This window comes from Aristolochia californica, unplaced genomic scaffold, assembly GCF_029961685.1.
Source record: "Aristolochia californica isolate CCGP_79_NKW_82.1479 unplaced genomic scaffold, dmAriCali1.0.hap1 SCAF_13, whole genome shotgun sequence".
In the NCBI taxonomy this organism is placed as follows: Eukaryota; Viridiplantae; Streptophyta; class Magnoliopsida; order Piperales; family Aristolochiaceae; genus Aristolochia; species Aristolochia californica.
Genome location: NW_027181804.1, coordinates 24,457,536 through 24,483,585, shown reverse-complemented (window position 1 = coordinate 24,483,585; position 26,050 = coordinate 24,457,536). Strand labels below are relative to the sequence as shown.

Below are 26,050 nucleotides of genomic sequence, written 5' to 3'. Positions count from 1 at the left end.
CTATGTTGAACATGCATATGGTTTACTTTATTGAACAAAAGTGCTTCTTTTGTTTGAGCTAATGAATTTCTCTAGACCAAAAATAAACTTCACCAACATATTTTTTTGCTTTCTTGTCTTATTTAAAATTGTAGTCTAGATAAGTAAGGTGTTATACTTTTTCCATGGTAAAGAAAAATATATTCAATGGATTTAACTATTACCAATTTTCGTGATCAAATTCTCTGATAATGTTATGCGATGCAACTAGCCAATGTGGTACCACATTGGAACTTGAATGGTTTAAACCCTGTTCTTGAAGAAATATATGGCAGCATAGTTGATCGGCCACCTTTTGGTAGAAAACCAACTATACTTCATTGAATATCTTCCCTTCACAACTACCATGCATGGATGTGATAGGTTCCTTGCATTGCAATCTTGACATGCTAGCAATGTGTAAGAATATGTTGTATTTGCATGTAATCACAAGAGCTGAAAAAGATTCATGACTTTTGATCTTAAAAATTTCCTCATTGTATATGATGGACCCTTGTTTAACATTGTAAGTCATGACTAACAAGTCATGTTAATTATGTAGAGAAGAGCCTACTTTTGAACCATCAAGCTGAGAGCCTCTTGCAGAGTCTAACACTTCGATTCCCTAGCCTCCTACAAACCATTTTAGACATGAAAAAGATCTAGTACAATAATATCCAATTCTTGTCCTTCCCTTATGTTAATTCTTGTCTGGCTTCACTATTCCAAAGAAAAAAGGATGCTTGCTTGGCTGGGGGAAGTCAGTTTATTAGTCCTCAAAATCTTTTTTTTTTTGAGAAATGTGAAACATAGAAATGCTTACCATCATTGATCATGGTGTGTCATGATGAGTTTTATGGCATGATACTTCTATGTATAAATAGCTGAGATTTCTTTTCTTAACTATGCATGTTTTAGTTCACATTAGTTGCAAAAGAAATTGAAAGTAACCCTGATATTATGCTTTTGTAGGATGTGGGTCAGTCAAACCTTGAGTGCTACTCTAGGGTCATGTGAAGTTTGGTATTCAACATAATAGCAAAGGATAGATGACTTAATTTATGTGGACGATGCAAAAAAATAATATGCTACAACAAAGTCATTTTCTCTTTTTGGTAGAGGTGGATTTGGTGGCCTACTCAATTCACAACAACTCTTGTTCACCGCCATTCGTGGCACCTACTTTTTGTTCTCTCCTCAAGTAACTCAGAGTCTTGGAAGGATATCACCTACTCTAAACAACAACAATCTTCAAGGCAAGAGGGATGGCAAGATGGAGAAGGTGGTTTCATCATATGCTAGAAACCTATGTGCCAGAAAATATCTTGGAGATGTTCTTGAGTGTGACTAATATAGTGTTATATATACATATTTTTTAATTACAATGTTAGGAGTAGTAACCATGAATTTGATCTTGTATAGAAATAAAATTAATACAATTTCAAGTTCTATTCACATCAGCTATCAGGTAGCACTTTTTACTCTTAGCCTAGTTCTATGTCCATAACATGTCCTCGATTATGTACCTCATTTTGGAAAGAAAAGGCTCCATAGGAAACAAAGATATGTGTGTAGCATAGCTTATACACTAGTTCATTGTTATGTCTTCCCGATTCCAAAGTTCTCTCAAGACTTGATCCTAATCAACAATTTGTTTACCATTTATCTGTTGCTTCCTTTGGATCACCTTAGTAAAAAATAAGTATTATTAGTCAATCTAGTTTTCTTGTTGGTCTTTCTAGGCAAATCCAACTACACAACATGTGAAGAAGATTTTCTGGTCTTGGGGCATCAAAGACTCACTTGAGATCCATCTAGGAGTTGTTCCAAGTAACTTGTTTGGTTTGTGCACTTACTTAGTTTTGGGTATAGGTGTTTGTAACAAGTAAAAGTTGGCTATTTAGGAACAACCTTTTCATTTTTGTGACCTTAGTTCATTTGATATGAAAGATAGAAGTAACTAGGGTAGGGCTAGGAACAATAGAAGGAAAGGCAAGAGGCTAACTTCAACTGTGGTTATAAAAGTGATGATGAACTAATTGCAATTTGGCACTACTACCAATTCATAATCCTTGAGCTACAAAATCACCCATCTGTAATAATGTTTCATGTAAAAGTTATTGCTATTACTTCTAAGGTCAAATAGGATAAGTAAGATAATGTATGAGAGTGATTAATACTTTCTATTTATGTCCTTACAAAATGTATTAATAGGGTCTATAAGGAAAATTTAAAATTTTTTATCTAATACCATAAATGTTTTTTATGTGTATTAATAGGGTCTAATAGGATTTTATACTCAAAGTTTCTTAGAAACGTATCTAGCTTTTCCTGAGATATAAATTTCTAACTAGGGGTGCCAACGGGACCTTAATGATTTAAGTTATTTTTTATAATTTTTTTTATAATTTATAACTTTTTATACTTGAAATACTTTTTTAATTTTCCATAATTCAATTTTTTTTTGTTATTAAAATTATTTTATAATATTTTCTTATTTATGTTTAAATTTTATTTTTATAATTTATGTTAAATTATTTTTTTATAAATTTTAAAAAATTAATTTATTTTTAAAATTTAATTTCTCATGATTTATAATATTTTAAATAATTAGTCATAATGTAAATATTTTTTTTAAAATTTAAATTATTTATATGTCTTTTGTGAAATATTTAGAAAATTATAATAATTTACATTATTTATAATATCTTTTATAATTTAAATTTAAATTTAAAATTGATTGGATTTTGTAAACATGTACTTATTTGGATATCAAATAAATTAAATAATAAATTGAATCTGATTTGAATTTAGATAAATCCAAAGTACTTCAATAGATTATACATTAATTAGCTTCACATTAAACTATTCCCAGGCAAGCTACCTAAATCGTATTAGTTCAGGTCCGTTATTTAATTTATGATCTGTACCTTCATGTCACGGTGATCAGAACCACCTTAAATGGTGAGACGTATCGTCTTCGATGATAACACGTGTACTAAATCGCGTAACCTGATGGACCCACCAGCTCGTCAATAACGAGAAAGAGAGGCTCCCATGGTCTCCATCCATCGGATCCCTCGTCCAAATTTGAAATTAAGAGTTCCATAACTGCAGGCGCTCTAGGGATAGAAAGGACCATACAAATTCGTAATCCTGTCGGGTCACAACTGCTTAGGGAGTCGCAGCGTGGCGACGGTTTATTCAAATTTGAAAACTTCAGTTGCCGCTTCCCCTCTCTTCCACGCTTCTTTGTTTCTTCTTGCTTGGGGCTGGCCGGGATTTGACTTCTGATAGCGGACGGAAATGGGCTGCGCTTCCTCGCATCTTCTGGAAGACGACGATGAGTACGGACAGATAACAGGGCCTGGTGGATTCAGTCACCACATTGTCTCCCTGACCTCCACAACTTATGGCATCCTTACTACCCTTGATTATCCTCGCCCGCAGACGATCTCCATACTCCCCACTCCCCTTCCGGAGCCCCGCCCCCGCGAGCCGCCTGAAGTCATCAACTCGTGGGAACTAATGGCAGGCCTCGATACTAACGAAAATAGCTTCCGTTTCTCCCCTGCCACCAAATCATCCCTCCACACCGTCGCCGAACTCAACACCCGGATCTCCAAACCTCTCAAGCCCATCAACCGCAACAACGTCCTACAACCTCTGAATCCCAATATTCCTTTGCTGGCCAAGTTTTCGCTTGATGGGTACGAGATGAGATGCCCGCCGGGAGGCGAGAAGGCCATCGTCATTTACACGACTTCCCTCCGGGGAATCCGGAAGACGTTCGAGGATTGTAACTCGGTGCGGTCGGCGTTGGAGGGGTTAGGTGTTAAATTCATAGAGAGGGACATTTCTATGCATTCGGGATTCAAAGAAGAACTGAAGGAATTGATGAATGGCAAGGGAGACACCAGAGTTCCGAGGGTTTTTGTGAAGGGGAGGTACATCGGAGGGGTCGACGAGGTTATGCAGATATTTGAAGAAGGGGATTTTGGGACACTTGTTGAAGGATTACCAAAAGGGAAGGTTGGGGCGGTCTGTGAAGGATGTGGAGGCGTGAGGTTTCTTCCCTGTTTTGACTGTAATGGGAGTTGCAAAGTAGTGAAGGAGGATAGAAAGGTCGTGAGGTGCTTTGTCTGCAACGAAAATGGTTTGGTCCTTTGTCCCCTTTGCAGTTGAAATCTCTCCTACTCGTCTTTGGATCTGTATTTCCGTCTTGGAAATTACTCCTTTTTACCTACCCAACTGAATTCTGTATTCTGTCTTTGATGTATGAACTACGAACTGCACTGTATTTGATGTATTTAAAGATAAATATGAATCTATGGGGAGACTGCCCATATCCCTGCTTACGAATTATTTTTCTGTTGCCGAACTCCATTTCTGAAACCTTAGATTCAGTGAGATCGGAAAATTTTGACAACGTTACCTTCAACCAACTTTTTTGAATTGTTTTTTATGTGTTAATTATTATAAAACTCCTTACCTGAAGCTATCGCAGACGATGATGTCTGATCAATCCCTAGCAGAAAATTTTCCTACTAAGCTTACCCGTTGATGACTTCTTTCTCAGTTTCGTGTTCAGCATAAAACTGGACTAAGCCTGTCAAAAGCTAGGTGCACCCAATAGTTAATTTAGTCATCAAATCTAAATCAAATACAAGCAAGCTAGATTTTGGACTTTGATCCTGTCCAATGATAAGTCTTCCATATCACGTTTGCAACAATCAAAGGGTAAATTTTAGTTTGATCACCCGAGTCTTATCGACATTTTATTTGTGCTTTTTTTGGAAGGCATGGTCGTAGAACAAAAAAGAAGCTAGAGTAATCTACTAGTAGAAATTTGATTCTCCTATAAAAATTGTTTTTTTTTTGTCTTTATTGGTATCTTTCTTCCCTAATGTTGAAGAGTAGTATCGAAAAGCATTACATGACTCTTATAATAAGAAGTCTCATCGAACTAGACTTCATATAGTGAAGTTTTATAGGCAGAAGAGTCTCAGTTAAATGTGTTTTAGTTATGCTAGTCTTCTATTTATGTTCAATTGATCAGTTATTGTAAGACTTATTTTAAAGTGTTTAACTTTGGGTATAATTGGGACAATGGTAGTTTAATTGTACTTGGATTCTATTTGTTTCCTCTGTTATAAATATATGTTCATTGTACACAAAATTATAATATGTTCATTGTTCCCTTAAAACGTATTAGTTCAAGGATGTAATTTATTACTACAAATAAAGTAGGTGGAGGTTTTTTTACCTTAACAAGGTTTAGAACCTTTCCTCCAAGGTCTTCTCCCACTCAATTTCTCTTCTTTCTCTTATCTTCTCTTATTCTTCTTCCTTACTCCTCTTTTCTCCTTCTCTTGTTGTTTAAGATTATGAATTAAAGCCCTGAAATTTTGACATGGGATCAATACAAGGATTCTAACGTATCAGTTATTGTTCAAAAAAATTTCAGAGATAAACCAAGTTATCTGCGGAGCTTGTTGAGAAATTTCTATGCGACAATAAAATTGAAGATGAAAGGAACAAAATGCACAAACTAATTTTACATGGCTTAGCCTTAGGAGTCTAATCCACGGATAGAAGGATATGCATAAATTGTATTGAATCAGAATGAATTTTTACAATCAATACAAACCTATTTATAGGATAAAAAGGATTATTTAATTCTTTAATTAAAAAATAAAAAATCATTAAAAAAATTCCCTTGACTTGAGGAAATCATGATAAATCAATCTTTTGATTGATTTGTGATTAATTTCTTAAACTATTACATAATTTAATTCTAAATTTTTAATTTCAAAATTATTTTAATTTCTCTCTTAACATTCCCCATCAAGTTGTATTGGGGGTAAGAGGAAATACAACTTGGTGTCTTGTAGGATAGAAGTTTCATCTTTTGAAGGGACTTTCTTTGTGCTTGGCATAAAAAAAGGGGAAGAAGAAAATAAAGGGAACTTGGATCAAATGACCTAGCACTCGTAACATTATGCTTAAAAGATAAAAAAGAAACTATGCACAAATTAAGGGGGAGTATATGCTATATTTGCACATTTATACAACTCCAACCCATAGGGTCTATTTGGAACCCCTAGAAAAGAAAAGAAAAGAAAAGAAAATGAAAATTCGACCATTATTATTCTCAAAAATAGTTAAATGAAAAAATAGAGGAAATGAGCAAAACATTCCAAACCAAGGATTAGAGTTTACTCAAATACTTCCTTGGCATAGAGGTTTTGTAATAAAAATCTGGTGTAATCTTATCGCGAAGAAAATATGTGCTAGATCTGTTGGAAGAAACAAGTATGATGGGGGATGTAAATCTCTCAATTCACCAATGGACCCAAACACCAAATTACACATGAAAGAGGGTGATAATTTCTAAGACTTGTTGGGAAACTAATCTATCTCACTGTAAACCAACCTGACATTTCCTTTGAAGCATTCTTAGTCAGTTGATGCATCACCGTCGAATAGCCACTGGCAAGCATTAGAAATTATACTGAGGTATCTAAAATAAAGTCCTGGGTAAGGACTATTTTACAAATACCATGGACACATCAACATAGAAGGATTTGTTGATTTAGACAGGGAAAGATCACCCTATGATAAAAAATCGACTTTCAGATATTGTATAACAATGGGTGGGAATTTGGTTACTTGCCAGACTAAAAAACAGATAGTCATAACTTGATCAAGTGCAGACATAGAATATCGTGCCATGGTCCATGTATTAAGTGAAACAATATGATTTATCAAAACTGGGTTTCTCTTCTAAAAATTAATGCAACTTCACTGTGATAATCGGGCAACAATTCACATAACTACAAACCCAATATTCCATGAAAGGACCAAACATATCGAAATCAAATGCCACTTTATCAAAGAGAAGTTACAAGTTGGAGATATAACCATGCATTACATTCCATCAAAGAACCGACATGCATATATCTTCACTAGAGCAATACCAACAACAACACTCCATGATACGTATAAAATTAGGGTTTTATGATGTTTATGCACTAGCTTAAGGGGGGGTGTTAAAAAAGAAGCCATGCACGTGGAACGACATGGATGGTAAATAAGATAGAAAAGTGACATGAAGGATAAATAAGAAGAACTTCTATAGAGATGGCATAAAATTGTAACAATACAAGCTTGTGTATATACTTTTATGTCTTTTTGTTTTTTAAGGATTTTACTCAAAAGTCATTGTTGTCATTGTAAATACCTTCCCACAACTATAAATGCAACATCAAGAAATGGGGTAAAATATTCAAGCCTCGTCCACTTGGCTCAAATTCGTCCTTACACCTCTATAACTTTTCCTCTTCTTTTTCTCCCTTGGTTTCTTCTCCTTGTGTCCCCATGAGTTTGGGCTCTCTCTCTCTCTCTCTCTCTCTCCCTTTTTTTATCCTCACTTTTTCCCACGCCTCTCGACTTATACCCTTGTAATCAACAACACACACAACATCCTTATGCCTTCGATTCAACCGGTCACAAGTTAGCAGGTCCGACCCATAATTTATTAGCTATTGAGACCTCATTAAATTGATCTGTAACAAATTAAGCAAAGTAGACCATGCAAATGAAATGCCACCAATTTAGTCAAGTACTTCAAGCATTATCTATTCATAAGTGAACAAAATCTCAAAGCGGGCATATGTAAAAACATGAAAAATAAACGATCAAGATTACATACCTTGATCGATGGCCATGATCAAGCCATAAGTATGAAGCCATCATGGAAGATAAATTGAAGCCAATCTCAAATAATGATTTTGATCATGATCAAAGGCCTAGATTATAACCAATATAAATTGGTCTCACCTTTTAGATAAAATGACACATGGCATCATCCAAGAATTACCCTAAACCAAGTAATAAAGGAGGATGAGAGGGAGGATTAGTTAAGCTATTCAACCCTTCCTATAAATAGAGGTCAATTCTCTAGGAAATGGGGAGCTTTTAGGGAGAAAAGTCAATTGTTGGAAGATTTTAGAAAAGGGAGAAACTCTACAAAATCTACTATAGCTCTAGATTACATAAATTCCGCCAAAATCCTCAAAAAGCTTGCTAAGGTTGTCAAACATGCATGCAATCAAAGTTCCCTCATTCTATTATATGGAAGCCAATAACAAGTATAAATCACTAACTAAGAAATGCAAACAATTGGATTAGTCACATGACTAGCAAATATTGTTCATGAAAATCAAAATAAAGGATGAAACCAGAGACAAGACCTTCGACAATTAAAGTCTTGTAATTTTATTTTAAGTTATTTGTATTTATGATTTTGCATTGCTTCATAAATCAAATCTTTTGGTACATCAACAATGTAAATAGTATTATCAATATATTGAATAAGTTTTTTTATATCCTTTATTTACCTATTTATCAAATAATAGATTGGGTAGTCTTGTAGATAAATAGAATAACATAAAAATGACTAAAAATTTATAAATTGCAAATATAAATAGTATTATATTATCATATAATAGAGCCTAATAACAATGTCCTTTTCGAATTTAGAGTGAGAACATGCAAGAGAGAGAAAGAAGAGAAGACATGGGGCTCAAGGGGAGGAGAAGAGGAAACATGGGATAGAGAAGAAAAGGGAAGAGAGATAGTTTATGTATCGTCCCCTACGACACACTTTATTTATATAGTTTCCTAATTGTATTCGTACTTAACTTCCGAATCACCCAATTACACTTAGACATAACTTGCTAAATAAAATAATATGTAAGATAAGTAATCTGGAATGGGAGTTAGACCAATACTAAGGAAGAAGGTCATGTTCATTTTCTTTAGTTAGACATACTCCTATCTATAGTAACAAAAACACATGTCCACCATTCAATTCTTCAGAGACGGCAAGTCAAAAAGTGTTGCCACGAGTAATGGATATGTGGCATTGTTCCAAAGTGATGAAAAACATAACCAACCAAATGAGTACTACTAAAGGTTTCATAGCTTACCTTTGATCATAAACGACTCCTCCATACATATATGCATGGTCTAAATTGAGCAAGAACCAACTTATACGTACAAGAGTTTTAACTATAAAACATCTCAAAATTGCATGTAACCCAATAAGGAAATTCCATGCACAAAAAAGGAACTTGTATGGGCGAAAAACGTAGGAGAAGAGAAGCTAACAAGGAATGAGTAAATCTGACTAGAACTCTTTCTTTAGAAGTGAAAACAGGAAAGTTCACCAAGTGGTCTTGAGGAGGTTTCACAAAGAGTCCACAGCTAACAACAAGCAACAAAGAGTCCAGTGTAGCCCAACTCTAGACACCTATGTTAACATTTGAGTGTCTTACTGCAATTAGGACACAAACTCATTTTTTGTTGTTTGGCAACAAAGAATCATTGAAAGAAAAGAAAATAAGAGAGAAAATCATTTTCTCAGTTAGTTAATAAATTTGTTTTTCTCACAAAATGATAAAATCTGGAAAGAAAAAAAAAGAAATAAAAATTTGAGAGAAAATTTTAATCATCAAAATTTTAAATTATTACTTTTTTTTCCTATTTTATTTTCCACGTTTATCCAAACAAGAGAAACTATATTTCTCTTCTATTTTCTCTCTCATTTTCCATGAGCCTCCAAACAAAAGAAAAAAAAAAACATCTTTTCTTTTCTTTTATCTTTCTCTTTCTCTTCTCTTCCTTTTCTTTTCTCCCATTTTTCTATGTTCCAAACACAACCTAGAGACCCACATAAAAGAATTCCATCTCATGCAATGAAAGGAAACCTACATAGAAAGAAACTCAACTCACACTTCTCAATCAGACTTTGAGATCAACAAGGAATCTTCATTTAGTAGTAGATGGATGAGTAGTAGAGAAGACTAATCCTAGTTCAAATAGGACTAAAAATTTTAAACTCATAATAAACAAGTTAAAAGAAAGAACGAGTAGAAACCAATGAAGAACAAATCTTTTTGTACTCTTCTTCTTCTTCCTCTTCCTTCTTCTTTTTCCATATAACTTGCTAACATCGCTATATATTTTACGAAAATGAGAAAGAAAATAGAAGAGAAATATTATAAATCGCACGACCGGCAATTGCATTTCATTATTTATTCTGAAAATGATTTTACTATTTAATAAATCCGATCTGGACTCGCTGACCCTGAGATTACTTATTGTGAGTTAGTCAACGCCAATTATTTTCGTTATCCTGCTCACATGCCTGTCAGTCTCTCACATGCAAGAAAAATTCGCGGGATTTGGATCAGGCATGGTCGACCGTGTCGGGAATCTAGTACGTATCGGCAGCTTAAAATCCGATCTGTATCGTTACCGTTATGTAACATTTATTGTTTCTAGAAGGATACTTTTAGCAGTCTCTATTTCCAAGCCGTTTTGAGTTGACTCGTGGATAAAAGTCCGAGTGGACTCGGTTGTCTTGTAGCAGCTTCTGAGTTCTGCGTTTCTGTCAGCCTTGTATTCTAGTCGGCGAGTGGGACAGTCCGGTTTGACCGGTCTTCTCCCGGGGAACGAGCCACGTCCCCACCACTAGACGAAACCGGTTATGCATACCGATAACCGGAAACCGCCATGCAGTTTTGAGTCGACGGTGGACTCCGACTGCCGCCGACGACACACATTACGGAGAACAGCGAGTAAACCCCAGACTCTGATCTCTCTCTCTCTCTTCCTCCTGAATCACACGACTGTAACGGTTGTTTTAAGACGAAAAGCTTCTTAAAAAGCTAACAATTACTAAAAGCGCCACCGATCTAGGGTATCTGCTACGCCAACGTGCGCCCAACTGGATTGTTCCGCTTTCGACTTTCTCGAGATGCTTTTTTAATCTTCTTCCTCTGCTCACTTCCAATTTATTTTCGCCTCCTCTCTGACAGCAAAAGAACACCTCTGTGAAATCTATATTTGCTTTCCTCACATTCATCTTCACCTTGTTAGGAGCCTAGTATCGTTTTCTTTTTTCTTCCTTTTTCTTCTAGTCTTCTTCTGGTTTTCGTGTGCCAGCTAGTTTTGCTGTAAATGCTGCACCTTGTTGATGGGGAAGAAGGGTGGAAGCTCGTGGTTGACTGCGGTAAAGAGGGCTTTCAGATCTCCCACTAAAGAAAACGAGAACAAGTGCAGCAAGAGGAGGGAAGATCAGGAGGTAGAAGAGGACGAGAAGGTTAGCTGTTGAAAGTTGTTGTTTTTAGTTCTGGAATGATCATAAATCACAACATGGTTGTTTGACCTGAATGTTTTTTTCTCACTACTACTGGGCGCGTATTTGCAGAAAAGAGAGAAGAGAAGATGGATTTTTGGCAAACCATCTCATCACGAAGCCTCGCAAAATGGCGATCAGAAGTCTATGAAGGTTTCAGCAGCTGCAAATGCCGATCATAGGCGCGCAATTGCTGTGGAAGTGGCAACGGCCGCGTCGGCTGCAGAGGCGGCCGTGGCCACTACACAATCTGTGGTGGAGGTTGTTAGACTAACCCAGCCAACCAATTTTGTGAGAGAACACTATGCTGCTGTGGTTATTCAGACAGCTTTCAGAGGATATCTGGTATGTGTTTTTCGAATCGTCAAAACTTTTTCTTATATGAGACGGCATTAGAACTGATATCTGCTAGTATGAAAGGCAAGAAGAGCTCTCCGAGCGCTCAAAGGGGTTGTAAAACTTCAAGCTTTAGTGAGAGGTCACAACGTTCGAAAGCAGGCGAAGATGACTCTGAGGTGCATGCAAGCTCTGGTTCGATTACAAGCCCGGGTGCGAGGCCAAAGGCTGAGGCTCTCACAGGAAGGAAACACCAAATCTTCCTCATGCGATACAAACAGCTTATGGCAGTCGCGTTGTCTTCAGGAAATCGCCGAAAGAAAATCCCTTGTAATAAGTCCTCTTTTTCTCTTTTCAAACTCGTGTTTAGGATCGATCTTTTCTGTTATCCTCTCATGGTTAATTGGTTATTCCATTTGCAGTCGAGAGAGGGGAGTAGCATCCCTGATGACTGGGATGATCGTCCTCACCCAATCGAAGAAATCCAAGCAATGATACAGAGTAGGAAGGAAGCTGCCTTGAAACGTGAAAAGGCCCTAGCCTACGCCTTTTCTCATCAGGTAAGCACTAGCAGAAATGGCCTGCAGAGACTGGATTTCGTTCACTCTCCCTTTCTCTTTTAAGTTGTATTAACTTATTTTGTCTGTTTTATACTTCCTTATCAAAGATATGGCGCTCCGGCAGAAACCCATCAAGCGTGGAGGACGAAGAGATGGAAGAGAAACCCAAATGGCTCGATCGATGGATGGCGACGAGGCCGTACGAATTCAGAGGAAGAGCTTCTACAGATCAAAGGGACCACATAAAGACCGTCGAAATTGACACAGCGCGTCCGTTCTCTTACTCGGGGAGAAATGCTCATCTCAATCCGAACTCTTATGGCGCCTCGTCTCCCCTCCACCGAATCCACCACAGCGCTTCCTTCAACCAGTCACCCGTCACACCCTCTCCGGCCAAAACTCGCTCTGTACAAGTCCGCTCTGCCAGCCCGCGTTGCGTCAGAAAAGAAAGAACTTCCACTCCGGCCGTTCACACCCCAAGCGGCTCCGTGTACTATTACGGAACGGGTGGAGCTGGGGGCGGCGGTTCTGCCGCATTGCCGAACTATATGGCGGCGACAGAGTCGGCTAAAGCTAGGATACGGCCGCAGAGCGCACCTCGACAGAGGCCGTTGACGCCGGATAGGGAACGGGGGAGTTCAGCACGGAAACGTTTATCCTTTCCGGCACCGGAAACTAGCCTGAGCGGTTACTCACAGAGCCTGAAAAGCCCGAGTTTTAAGAGCGCTCATGCGGGTCTATATGGCGGCGAGCAGCTGTCTTGCTGCACAGATAGCCTCGTCGGAGAGGTCTCTCCATCTTCAACCAGCGACCTGCGGCGGTGGTTGCGGTGATAGTAATGGCGGGGAGAGACACAAATGGCTATGACGTTCGGAAAATAAATCATTTAAGCTTTCACTGTCTCCTGATTTTACTAATGGACTGCGAAGAATGTCAGTACCCACTTTGGACTGTTTAATTAATTAGAAGCGTAGTCGATTGCAGATCAAAGTTCAGAAACAGAAGCATTTTGAAATGCTACCAGTGCCAACTCCCAACTGAAACTGACTGGTTCGTCGTAGTATTTTAGAATCTATGATGAAGGTGACGGCCGGAGGCTCGGAGGATCCGTATACATAATTCATCTCTCGAATGGAAATACGAAATACATTAATCCCTGTTGATGAAGATCCGTAATCGATTTAGATTGGGATTTGTTATTAAGCAATAGGCGTGCTTGATCTGTACTAGACGATGAACTGATCGAAGCATCCCGAGTTTTGGACTGTGAGCTAAAACTCTATTAGTGCTTGTACTGGTATTTCCATATGCGATCCTTATTGAAATCTTTATACATGTAGTATTAATGATGGAATCATGGCATAGGATTGAGGAGTCGAGAATTGGAAGTTGGGACTCGAGACTTTCATTTTAAATTTCTATCTTCCTCTTTCTTATTTCCGAGATTTCCAACATCTCAACAACCAATTAAAGCCTCTCGTAATGAGTTGAGTTGAGGGAAGGTCTTCCATGTACAAGGCTTGATCAATGCTTGCTATAATTCATCTATCACTATCAAACAAAGAGTTCGTTAGATTTTTGGGTCATGTTCTTAAACCTTGAGATTACCTTTCTTTACACGTAGATTAGAAGAAGAGAGTTTTGAGAGAAAAAGTAGATGAACATGGATGAGAAGAGAAGGAGATTGGAACAGAAGAAGAGAAATGAACTCCACCTCCCTCTCTCTCCCCCCCCCCCCTAAAGAAAAATGACTAAGTACTCTTAAAGATTTCAAAATATAAGAGTTCTATGGTAGTTGGGTTTGTCTAGAGAAGCTCAATACAATAGAGAATATTAAATTCAAGGCTCAAAAGTAGTTTGTTGGATGATCGCAAATGGTTTAAAGTCTAAGAACATCAATTCCAGCTCAAACTAAAAGCTACACCAACTAATGATTTGAAAATAACAGTTCTATGTTGCTTAGCACATAAAAATCAGTTCAATAATCACATGATTGCATTAAAGCTCAAATTTACTTCCTAGACATGGAAATGGATTTAAAAATTAGTAGAATCAGTTCGAGCATCAATCTAAGCCGAGACATATCAAATATTTTAAAATAAAATAGTTATGTACTTACTTTTCAGAAAGTTGATTGATTGAGATTATAAACCCCCAAATTGATCTCCAATGATGCTTTTAAAGTGTCGGATTGCTTTGGAAATGGTCGTGGTCACTATAATGAGCTTCTCTATCAAAGCAATTGTTTTAGGATTTCAAGTCTCTTAGTTAAGGTGTTAATTAAATCAAGCTTATCAAGTAGAAGTTTTGGTTGACCAAAGTTGAGCAACTCGTGCTCATTCAAGACAAGTATTCTTCCTCTTTTTTTTAGATGATTATTCATGATTAATCTCATGAAGAAGGTTAGAGAATGAGTGTTTTATTCTTATTTGCATGAAGATTAAGTGCTGCTACTTTGTATGTATCAACATAAAAGTTTTTTTATTCAGTTTCTTCTCATTCTTGTAAGTTTCGATTAAGGAGCAATTTTCTATATCTTAACGTTTTATTTTGTTGGATCTAGGATCCCATGATCATATCGTAGATAATAAACACAAGAGGGGTATCAACCGAAGGTGAAGTAGAGAGGGAGAAGAAGAACGGGAGAACAAGAGTGAGAGAGAGTTTGAGAGAGAAGGAGAGGAGGATTTGGTTAAGTGACATCCTAATCCTCCCCCTCAATGTATTTATAATAATGAGAGATTTAACAATTACATCATTACCCTTTACCCTAAGGACGAAGAAAAAAGGAACAAAAATAAAAAGTAATTTACATCATGCCACTATTACGAGCTTATCTTCCAACACTCCCCCTCATGTTGGGGGAGAGAAAACTTCATAGATACCCAACTTGCTGCATGTAGTGGTTTGGATCTTGGAAGTCACTAGCTTTGTAAGTATATCTACTACCTGTCCTCGAGATGAAAAATGACCGAGAGATAGAATATCGGCTTGAAATTTCCCCCATATAAAGTGACAATCTACCTCAATATGTTTTGTTCGCTCATGGAAGACCAGATTTGCAGCAATATGAATGGCTACCTAGTTGTCACAGTATAATTCCATAGGGGCTTCTTTTTAGAATAATAATTCAGTAAGAAGGAATTTGATCCATAGAAGCTCGCTAACTGTATATGCTATAGCTCTATATTCTGCTTCTGCATTGGATCTCGCAATAACATTCTACTTTTTACTTCTCCATGTAACTAGGTTACCTCCAACTAAGCTATAAAGCCCATAGGTTGACTTCTTGTCATCAGATGATCCTGCCCAATCTACATCCATAAAAACCTTCAATGTTGAAGTGACCATGGTTTTTATAGAGAAGTCCCTTCCCTTGGACTCTTTTTGAATACCTCAATATCCTCTCTAGAGCTTAACAATGGGTAAGTTGTGGTTTATGCCTTTACTAACTAACAACCCTTACTTATGATAAATAAGCTTTCCCACAAGTCTCTAATATTTACCTATATCAACATCTTCACCAGAGCTTGCATATAACTTTGTGTTAGCATCCATGGGAGTATCCATTGGTCGACATACCATCATGCTTGTATCCTCAAGGAGATAAAAAACAAACTTTCTCTGAGATAATATGATCCCATGCTTTGATTGGAATACCTCAATACCCAATAAATATTTCAGAAGTCCAAGATCATTTGTTTTGAATTCTTTGCATATATTTTCTTTGACTTCTTTTATACTGTTTGAATCACTGCCTGTTAAGATAATATCATTCACATAAATCGCTAGAGGTATTCTTGATAAAGATAGAATGATCTACTGTGCACCAGTTGAATCCAAAAATGCAATATTGTTTGGCTAAATTTGTCAAACCAAATCCGAAGAGACTATTTAAGGCCATATAAAGACTTCCTCAATTTGCATACTAACTCCCCGTCAACCACAAATCCAAGTGGTTGATGCATATAAATTTTTTCCTTAATATCACCTTTCAAAAATGTATTCTTCACATCCAACTGATAAAATGGTTAAGAGGAATTAGCAGCAAGTCATAAAAATATTCCTATTGAATTTAACTTGGCCATTGGGGTGAAAGTTTCTTCATAATCTACTCCATAGCACTGAGTATAACCTTTTGAAACTAGATGGTACTTGAGATGAGCTACAAAAATATTTGGATTGTGCTTGATAGTAAAAACCCATTTACAACCCATGAGCTTCTTACTGGGAAGAAGTGGAATCAAGGCCCAAATCTGATTCTCATATTCATTTCCTCTTCCATTGCTGCCTTCCATCCTGGATGCCTCAGAGCCTCTTGATACGACTGTTGGACAAAGACAAAAGAGATAAATGCAAGAAATTGACAGCAAGAAGAAGACAAATGATGGTGAGAAACAAAATTGGATATAGGAAGAGAGCATAGAGAGATTGAGTACAAGTCCTAGGTTCCTTTCTAAGAGCTACGAGATGAGTATCAAATTGTGGACCAAATATAGGAGGGGAAGATGGACTTACCTCATAGGAATTCATAAATTCCACAAGTGTGGTATCGATCGATGCATCAGGAGAGAGATCCACATCAAGTGGAACAACAGGCTTCATAGCCGGCTGAATAGATGAAAGACCTAGAGGAACATCCTTGGAAGAATAAAAGGTTGTATCCTAAAAAAATGTGACATCCCTGAAGACAATTAACTTTCGAAGAGAATGATTATAACAAACATATCCTTTTTGGGTAAGACAGTAACTCAAAAAAATACACTTAATAGCCTTGGGTCCAACCTACTCCTTTGTGGGGATGTGACATGAACATGTGAATCCAAAGACCTTCAATGGAAGGGAGTAAGGGTCCTTATATGGAAATAACAAAGAATATGGAGACTTATGACCAAGTACTTGTTAAGTTGTGGAGCCTAATAAACTCCTTTAGTTGAGTCGGTACACGGATCACGATATATTGACCATTGTTTCATTAAGGGTAGTTTGGGGATATCACTATTGTATTACAATTGCCCTAATTTTTTCTTTATATTTAGGGGCGACACTATTAGGGTTTGATCATCATCACGGAGAAGGACCTTGAGATGCAGCTCGAGAGAGGTTAGGGAAAAACACTTGTAAGTGTGTGCTATTTCTTTTTGTAAATTACTGCATATTTATAGTAGATTACTGTAGTGGTGGAAGACAAGACGTAGTCTCACCTTGAGGCAAACCTATATAAATCTTGTTGTATTTTCGTGTTTGTGGTTCCTTTCTTCTACAATTATTATTATTGCTCTCGTTAGTTTGGAGTTAGGGCGTCTTACTCCTAACAGTACTGAAGATGGTAGCCTATTAATAAGGAAACAAGGAATCCATCTCATCCTGCATTGCCAACTCCCACTTGGTTGATTCATCAACTTGATCGGCTTCCTCATAACTCTTTGGTTCACCTTTAGCAACCAACAAAATTTAATTAAGTAAAGGGGAGTACCTCTGTGGTGGTCTGCTTGTTCTGGCAGATCTCCTGAGTTTATTCACAAGAATGTTCTGATTTACTTCTGGGGTTATGTTCTCTTGGTCTTTCTGAGCAATATTCTCCATCTCAATAGCTGCAAGATCTCTCATCTAAATCACTTCAGACTTCTTGGCTTCATCACTTATGATCTTAGACTCTGTTCTCAACCTGTCTTTATACAAGGCACCTTCATTGAAGATCTTGTCCTTGCTCTTGATAACCATAAGACTTTGGTCGTCCCAGAAGTGATAACCAAACTCAGTACCACCATTGGCAATAAAGAAACATAATTTAGATTTTGCATCAAGTTTACTTCTAGAAGTAGAATGAATATGAATATAAGGAACACAACCAAACACTTTCAAGAAAGAAAGGTTTACCTCTTTGCCGCTCCAGATCTCTTCTGGTATTTTGAAATCCAATGGTGTTGAGGGATATCTATTTATCAAATAGGTAGGAGTTCTAATAGCCTCAGACCAGAACATCTTTGGCAATCCAGCATGTAATCTCATGCTCCTTGCACACTCGTTCAAAGTTTTGTTCATCCTCTCAGCCACACATTCTATTGAGGTTTTCCAGGAATGGTCTTCTTCATCTTGATTCCATTATCAACACAGTAACTCTTGAAATCATCATCTATGTCCCCTGTTATCTGACTTCAAACACTTCACCTTCAAATTTGTCTCATTATCAACCATTGTTCTCCATCTCTTGAAGGTATCAAAGACATCAAATTTCTTTTTCAGGAAATAAACCCATACCTTCCTGCTTGCATCATCAATAAATGTTACATAGTAGTTAGAACCACCAAGGGAAGTAATAGTTGAAGGCGGCCACACATCTGTGTGAACTAACTCCAATTTTGTTGTCTTTTGCTCCTTTCCAGCCTTAGAAAAGCTTACCCTTTTTTTTCTTGCCAAATATACATCCTTCACACAAACTATCGTTTACAGTTTTCAACCCTGGTACCTTCCCTTTATATTGAAACACTTTCATTCCCTTCTCACTCATGTGATCGAGCCTATAATGCCACAAATCAGAATCAGTAACAACATCAACAACTGCAATCGTGTCTCTACAACTGGAAGTGATGTAAAGAGTTCCAGTTTTAACTCGTGCAACAACCACAAATCCCTTTGTGAGTTTCCAGGCAGCAACATTAAAAGTCACATTATGACTTTCATCATCAAGTTGCCCCATTGAGATTAGACGCATCCATTTTGGTACATGTCTCACCTTGTGAATTTTCCACACTGTCCCGTTTGACATCTTCAAACTGACATTACCAATACCGACAATATCCAAAGGTGCTCCATTAGCAAGATACACCTTCCAATGATCTCCAACAACATAATTCTCCATGATCTCATGATGTGCGGTGGTGTGAAAAGATGCTCCTGAATCTAACACCCAAGAGTCAATAGGGCTATCAACTGACAAGAGTAAAACATTTTGTACCTCTTCAGTCATCGAATTTGTAGCATCATTTTTCTTTTCATCCTTCTTCGATGCTCTGCAATTCTTCTTTATGTGATCAGACTTGCCACAATTCTAGCATTCCACATTCCTTACAAATTTGGACTTGCTTCTACCATTCCTTGACTTCCCTCTACAACTGCCCTTGTTAAAATTCCTCTCGAAGTTCCTACCCCTAGTATTGACACTAAGGGCAAAATCAGATGTTGACAATTCTCTGGTGTCCTTTCTATGAACTTCCTCCGCGAGAATGGTATCCAGAACATCATTAATATCAACTTCCCAATGCCTACATTGTTGTTAACCGCAACCCTCATAGGCTTCAGAGACGCCAAAAGAATTAAATCACGAACCTCATCATAAAATTTAATTTGAATGAATGTCAATAGATTGAATATCGTGCTAAACTCATTCAAATGTGATGCAACAGATGTATTTTCTGTCATCTTTAAATTGAAGAGTTTTTTATGAGATGTACCTCATTATTTACGGAAGGCTTCTCATGCATGTTGGAAAGAATCTTCATCTTCCCCACTCTGGTTTTCTTCGATGCCACATTGTGTGTAACATTCTTCGATAATGTTAACCGGACTATTCCCAACACTTGTCTATTGAATAGATTCCAGTCATCATCTTTCATTCCTTCTGGTTTCATATCCAAAAGTGGTGCGTGCAGCTCTTTACTGTACAAATCATCTTCAATTTGCATCCTCCAGAATGCAAAATTCATACCATCAAACTTGTTGATTCCAAGTGTCGATCCTTCTCCACCAACCAATGCTCTCAATCACGAACCAAAGCTCTGATACCACTTGTTAGGAATTAAACACTGTAATTCCAAACTAATGATAGAAATAATAATAAACGCGGAAGAAGGAAAAAACATGCATGAAAAAGCACAAAAAGATTTATACAGGTTCACCTCAAGGTGAGACTATGTTCTGTCTTCTGTCGCTGCAGTAATCTACTATGAAGATGAAATACTTTACAAGTGAAAGCGCACACTTACAGGTGTTCCTCTCTAACCTCACAGGCTATAACTTGAGATTGTCCTTGGATTAAGATGATTAAAACCCTAATAGCGGCACCCCTCAATTATAAAGAGAAAATTAGGGCAACCACGAACGAAGAGTAAAATTCCCAAACTACTCTTAATAAAATAATAGTTAATATATCCACGACCAACTCAGCTTAGGGCGTTAATTAGGCTCCACAACTTAATAGGCTTGTCATACATATAGGTCTGACACGGACTAAGCTCTTGACTCAGCGAGACTCATTTTTTGACTTGAATTATTACCTTGGTTAATCCTCAGCTTATTACTTGGTGAATTGTTTCCCTATCCTAGGTTGGACTCGTTGGAGGTCATTTCATGTGTCCTTATTACTCTTTAGGACTTACAATTTTTACTCGTTATCCACTACAATACAACTGCATATTTGGTACATGTTATTTTGGCATTGACCCATTTTCTCAGCAGTTATTGTGTCTCTTTGATTGAGACATTATTATTAAAGAAGAACTCCTCAGTTGCTTGCCTTGGGTTAATTATTTGCTGACTGTTGTCGGTATTGGTTCATACGATGAAGAATTTGAAGTACATAGGAAAATAAAATTCACGATGACCTCAAATTCTACACCTTATCTTCCTTTGGGTACCCGTTACCCTTTTATTATTTGACAGCCTTTATTTTACAGTCCTTTATTTTGATGCTCACTTACCCCTTTGACCAACCTTTTTTGGATCATGACACTGGTTGGTTCTTTTTATATATGAATATTTTAACTCCAATGAGACTTTTTATTGGTACCCTTGGGTTTTTTATAGCCATCTTGTGAATGATGAGTATTGTTCATTTTAGTGATTATTATCACTATATTTGTTCGAAATCATTTGAGGTTGGTTTCGACCTATATTTTATCACCTATTTCTACCCTTCGAGAGTCTATGCTCGGTTTCGTCGTTATCCTTGGGCCACCGTGATGGAGGAGATTATTAATACATCTATGTTATTTGTTTCAAGTTTGTTATTTTGTTTTTAGCTGGGATCACCGCCATTACCTCCCACCTTGAGGGGGAGTGTTGGAAGTTATGAATATGTTGTGGAGGATCATGGATGTACTTAGTTTATGTTTTCTACCTCTTCTTCACTCTTACTAGGGTGAAGGGTATACTTGTAATATTGTTACTTCAGCATCTATAAATATAGCTTAAGGGGGGGAGGGGGAGGGTTTGGACGAAGTCTAGAATCCCATTTTTTTCTCCTCTTTTCTCCCCAATATGCCTTCTCTTCTTTACCCAATATGTAATCCATGGAGTCTTGAAAATCAGTAGGCGTAATTATGTAAGATAATGTTTATCCACTTATGTGTTTCCTTTCTTAAAACTTTTACCCCTAAGAGCATTGTAGTCATTGTAAACCTCCTTTCACAGCTATAAACAAGAGCCTCAAGACATGGAGTACATCATCAAGCCTCTCCTCTTTTCATAATTTGTCCCTAGCCCACCCTCTCATTTTCCCATGAGCTCTCTATCTTTTTCCAGCCAGCCGTCCCCCTCTTCCTCTTCTCTTCTTCTCTCTTCTTACTTTCTTCTCTTCTTCTTCATCTTCTCTTCTTCTCTCTTCTTCCTTTCTTCTCTTCTTCTATCTCTTCTATTTCTCCACCCCTTTGATCGATCCCTTCCACCATGGAATCCTAAATTCCACATGGTATCAGAGAAATTTTTTTAGGATTCCAAGTCCCTTGGTTAAGGTGTGAATCAAACAAGTTTATCAAGATCACCAAGTTGGAGTTTTGGTGAAGCAAAATTGAGCAACTAGTGCTCATCCAAGATAAGTGTTCTTTTTTTTTTGCTGAGATGATTATTGATGATTAACCTCATGAAGAAGGTTGGATAATGACTATTCTCCTCTTATTTGCATGAAGATTAAGTTCTGCTACTTTTTATGAATCAATTTAAGGCTTTTTGATTCAGTTTCTTCTTATTCATACAAGTTTCGGTTAAGGAGCAGTTTTCTATATCTTAATGTTGTTTTGTTATCTTTAGAAAATTATTTAATCCAGCCTAGTATATTCCCTACTGAAATCATGGTCTATTATGCTTAGTACCATGGGTAAAATTTGTTGAACAGCCCCTATAAGACTGCTACTCTTGGCTGTTTATTGCTTGTATTTCTCCACCATTGAATTCTTGGTTGACGCAAGGCAAGGAGGATTTTTTTTTGGGAAGAAGGTTGCTGAATTCAGAAACATTTAGGTCCTTCTAATTAGGACTGTACTCTGAGATTTATTTATTTAAATACTTAGGAGCCAAAGGAAAGTCCAAAGGCTGAGATTTCTTTACATATGGGGCTTGCACTTAAGGTGGAAAGTTTCTTTCTTTGGATTTGACATGATTTTAAGCAAGATTTGATGATTTGATTGGATCTTCTTTTGGATTTTCAGATTATTTTTTGATTAATAATGATATGAGAATCTTTATACATTGCATGGGCTAGCATGTGGAAAGTTTGTTCTTGTTTGAATGTATGCCTGAAATGAAGTTCGGATTTAAGAAAAACAGCGATTGGTATGTGCTCTACATGATTCATTTGTTACTCTCTTAGCTTAATTCTGGAGTGTAGAACCCCATACATGAATCAAGGTTGATTATCTCTAGGTTTTACTTCATATTTTATTTAGAACCAAGAGGACATGTGGTTAAGAGATTTGTGTCTCACGACAAAGGAGAAAAAAGGGTGCTAAATTTTCAGCAAGTGTAATTGATTCTTGAAGATACAACTTCAGCTGACAAATTCTTTGAGTGGGATTATTTGTTTAGAGGTTAAAATTTAATGGCTGATGATATTGGATTTAATATGGCTAGCAAAAATGGCTACTCAAAATCTCCACAATTCTTCTTAAGGAGTTATCAAAGTACTTGAGTTGGTCAAAATTCGTTAAGAGTTTTCTCATCACTCTTTACTTGTTGAGTCACTTGAATCAGTCATCTCCTCCTTTAGATGAGGAATATAGTGTATACACCAAGTGGCTTAAGGAGGATACACTTGTCCCTAGTTGGTTGATTAACAGAAGGGAAGTGACTACAAATAATGTGGTGCATCTTGGGACTGCAAAACAAGTGTGGTATAATTGTGCAAAGCTATACTCTAGTTCCAAAAACTTGTAAAAATTTTATGATGTTTTTGAAAAATGTATAATGTCAACCAAGAAGATAATGTACATGACTATCTTGCACGGTTTAGAGGTCTCATTCAAGAATGGAAACATGGTCAACCCTATTCCATAGATATTTTGGTTCGATAGAAACAAAGAGAATCATTAGTAGTAGCCATCTGTCTCGTCAATATCAAAAAATATCTTGTGGTAGACAACACTCAAATCCTCATCTTGAAAATTCTTCCCTCCTTTGATGATATAAGTGCTACACTTGTACTTATTCAGGATCCATTCACCTCCTCCCAAGTTGATGTCTCTTTAGCCATGTACTCTAATAATGGAGGTGGTAGTTCCAGTAATTGGGGATGAGAAAGAAATACTAGAGGTGGTAGGAATGGGCAAGGGTCTTCTCGGTCTGAAAAATCAAACCTATTCTCAATATGGGAAAACAAGTCACATAGTAAACACTTGCTCGAAAATCCTTGGGAAACCAGATTGGGTTACAACCAACCTAGATTATACCAATAGTAGAGAGAAGGTAGAGAACAAACTTGACACATCCAAAGGCAAGAAAACTGTATCCAAAGAAGACTATGATTTACTTCAATTGATAATGAGTATAATGATGTCTCCCTCGAACAAAGACCTGTCCCACTACTACAACTACAACTACAACTATCTTAGGTATGATCTAAGCTACTTCACCCTCTCCTTCCTGGATAATTGACTATGGGGCCTTCAAGCATTTGATAGGTAATGATAATCTTCTATGTTCTATCTCCCCTTGTTTGACTGATAAATTCTTTTTCCATAGTAGATGGATCCCAAACCAAGGTCCAAGCGATGGGGTTCACGTATGCTACATCCACATTGCATTTACAAGACGTCATTTTTGTTCCTCAGTTTCCTTTAAATTTTCTATCAGTCAGTTAATTGACAAAAAAATTTAATTGTTCCATTACTTTTTCTCCTACCTCTTGTCTCTTTCAGGACCTGTAGACGAAATATGTGATTGGTGGAGGCCGTGAACAAAGGGTTCTATACTATCTCAACCAGTTAGCTGTCTTAGCTGCAACCAGTTCACAACACCAGCCCTTCAATGGCACAATAGACTTGGCCACCCATCTCTGCAGTTCCTTAAACATATGATTCCATCATTACAATCTATTTCTCATTTGAACTATGAAAGTTGTCAACTGAGTAAACACCAACGAAGTACTTACTCCCCTCAAGGCAAAACTAAAGGTGTTGCTCGTTTCTTTTTAGTTCATATTGATGTGCGGGAACCCTTGAACATTTATAATGTTTTTCATTCAAACATTTTATTACATTTTTTTATGACTTATCTTGAATTATGTGGTTATTTTTACTTAAAGATAGATAAGACGTATTACCTACTTTCAAAACCTTTTGTTCTCTGATCTACTCAATTTAATATGACTTAAAGGTTCTTTGGTCCAATATTTCAAAAGAATATATGCCAAGAGAATTCCAATCCTTTTGCCAAGATAATGAAATCATATATCAAATTTTGCATGTCTACACACCACAAAAAAAATGGAGTGGCTGAAAGAAAAATAAACACCTTCTTGAGGTTTCTCGGGCCCTTCTTTAACGTATGCCTGTGACCTACTTCTATTGGACCCATGCTATTCTTATGGCATGCTTTCTCATCAATAGGTTGCCATCTTTGGTTCTAAATGATCAGTTACCCTTCTTCCGTCTCTTTCTTATTGAAGACATGTTTTTCATTCATATGAAAGTAGTTGGATGTACTTGCTTTGTCCCTGTAACATCTCCACATACGACCAAATTAGACCCCAAACTCACTAAATATTTTTTTTGGTCTACTCTTATACTCAAAAAGGATATGTGTGTTATAATCTTTCACCTAAGAAAATGTTCGTATCCAGAGATGTGACATTTTTTGAAGACCATCCTTCTTATTCGTCCACTGGAGCTCCACCAGGTTTCTCTAATGCGAATGAGTTTCCAAAGACTGTTGTGACCATCGAGGACTCAACATTTCATGGCCAATGTAACTTATCTTTTCATCCCTGAAGCATTGGCCGACACCTCACCTTTGGAGTCTCTAACTTCTTTAGAGGTATGTTCTCCTTCTTCTCTTTGTTTTTTTTGTCCTCCCTTTTATACTCGATCAATTGCTCTTCAGAAGGAGAAGAGGTTTGTACACGACCATCTACCTCTCACCCCATCTCTAATTTTTTATTGACTCATCGTTTATCACCATCTTGTCATCACTTCCTTGCCTCTATATCATCTACCTCTATTCCTCAATCTTATCAGAAGGCCTTTCAACATCTAGGATGGAAAACAATGATGGATGAAGAAATGGTAGCCCTACATGAAAATCAAACTTGGACAATTGTTCCCCTCCCATATGGGAAACAACCAGTGGCCCACCTTAAAGCTCACCTCATAGCAAAAGGTTACACTTAGTGCTATGGTGTTGACTATGAGGAAACCTTCTCCCTATCGCCAAACTCAACTTGGTACGCCTATTATAGTCTCTTGCTACTAACACTCATTGGTCGGTGTTTCAACTCAATGTGGAAAATGTCTTTCTCAATGGAGACATTAAGGACGAGATTTATATGCAGCAACCACCTGGCTATGTGGTTGAAGGGGAGTTGGTATGCTATTTAGAGAAATAATTAAATGGGTTGAAGCAGTTTCCATGAGCATGGTTAACAAGTTTAGTTAAACCATGCTTCGATTTGGATTCACTAGGTATTATGTGGACCATTTGGTATTTTTAAAACACACTAAGA

General features: G+C 37.1%; 2 protein-coding genes across 2 annotated transcripts; both read left to right on the top strand.

Annotated features, from left to right (window-relative positions):
- Positions 1-3,271: 3,271 nt before the first annotated feature.
- On the top strand, positions 3,272-4,371 carry LOC137948778 (uncharacterized protein At5g39865-like). The gene has a single exon (XM_068794945.1). The coding sequence runs from the start codon at positions 3,325-3,327 to the stop codon at positions 4,201-4,203; it is 879 nt and encodes a 292-aa protein (XP_068651046.1). The 5' UTR covers positions 3,272-3,324; the 3' UTR covers positions 4,204-4,371.
- Positions 4,372-11,062: 6,691 nt separating this feature from the next.
- LOC137948958 (protein IQ-DOMAIN 17-like) lies at positions 11,063-13,078 on the top strand. The gene is made up of 5 exons (XM_068795190.1): positions 11,063-11,188; positions 11,297-11,569; positions 11,645-11,890; positions 11,983-12,120; positions 12,228-13,078. The coding sequence occupies exons 1-5, from the start codon at positions 11,063-11,065 to the stop codon at positions 12,951-12,953; spliced, it is 1,509 nt and encodes a 502-aa protein (XP_068651291.1). The 3' UTR covers positions 12,954-13,078.
- The last annotated feature ends 12,972 nt before the right edge of the window (positions 13,079-26,050 follow it).

Bases quoted from the DNA above. Each gene is read 5' to 3' on its own strand.
- LOC137948778 (XM_068794945.1), top strand. From the start codon at position 3,325: ATGGGCTGCGCTTCCTCGCATCTTCTGGAAGACGACGATGAGTACGGA.
- LOC137948958 (XM_068795190.1), top strand. From the start codon at position 11,063: ATGGGGAAGAAGGGTGGAAGCTCGTGGTTGACTGCGGTAAAGAGGGCT. The intron at 11,570-11,644 runs GTATGTGTTTTT...CTAGTATGAAAG, and splicing joins CAGCTTTCAGAGGATATCTG to GCAAGAAGAGCTCTCCGAGC. The intron at 12,121-12,227 runs GTAAGCACTAGC...TCCTTATCAAAG, and splicing joins CCTACGCCTTTTCTCATCAG to ATATGGCGCTCCGGCAGAAA.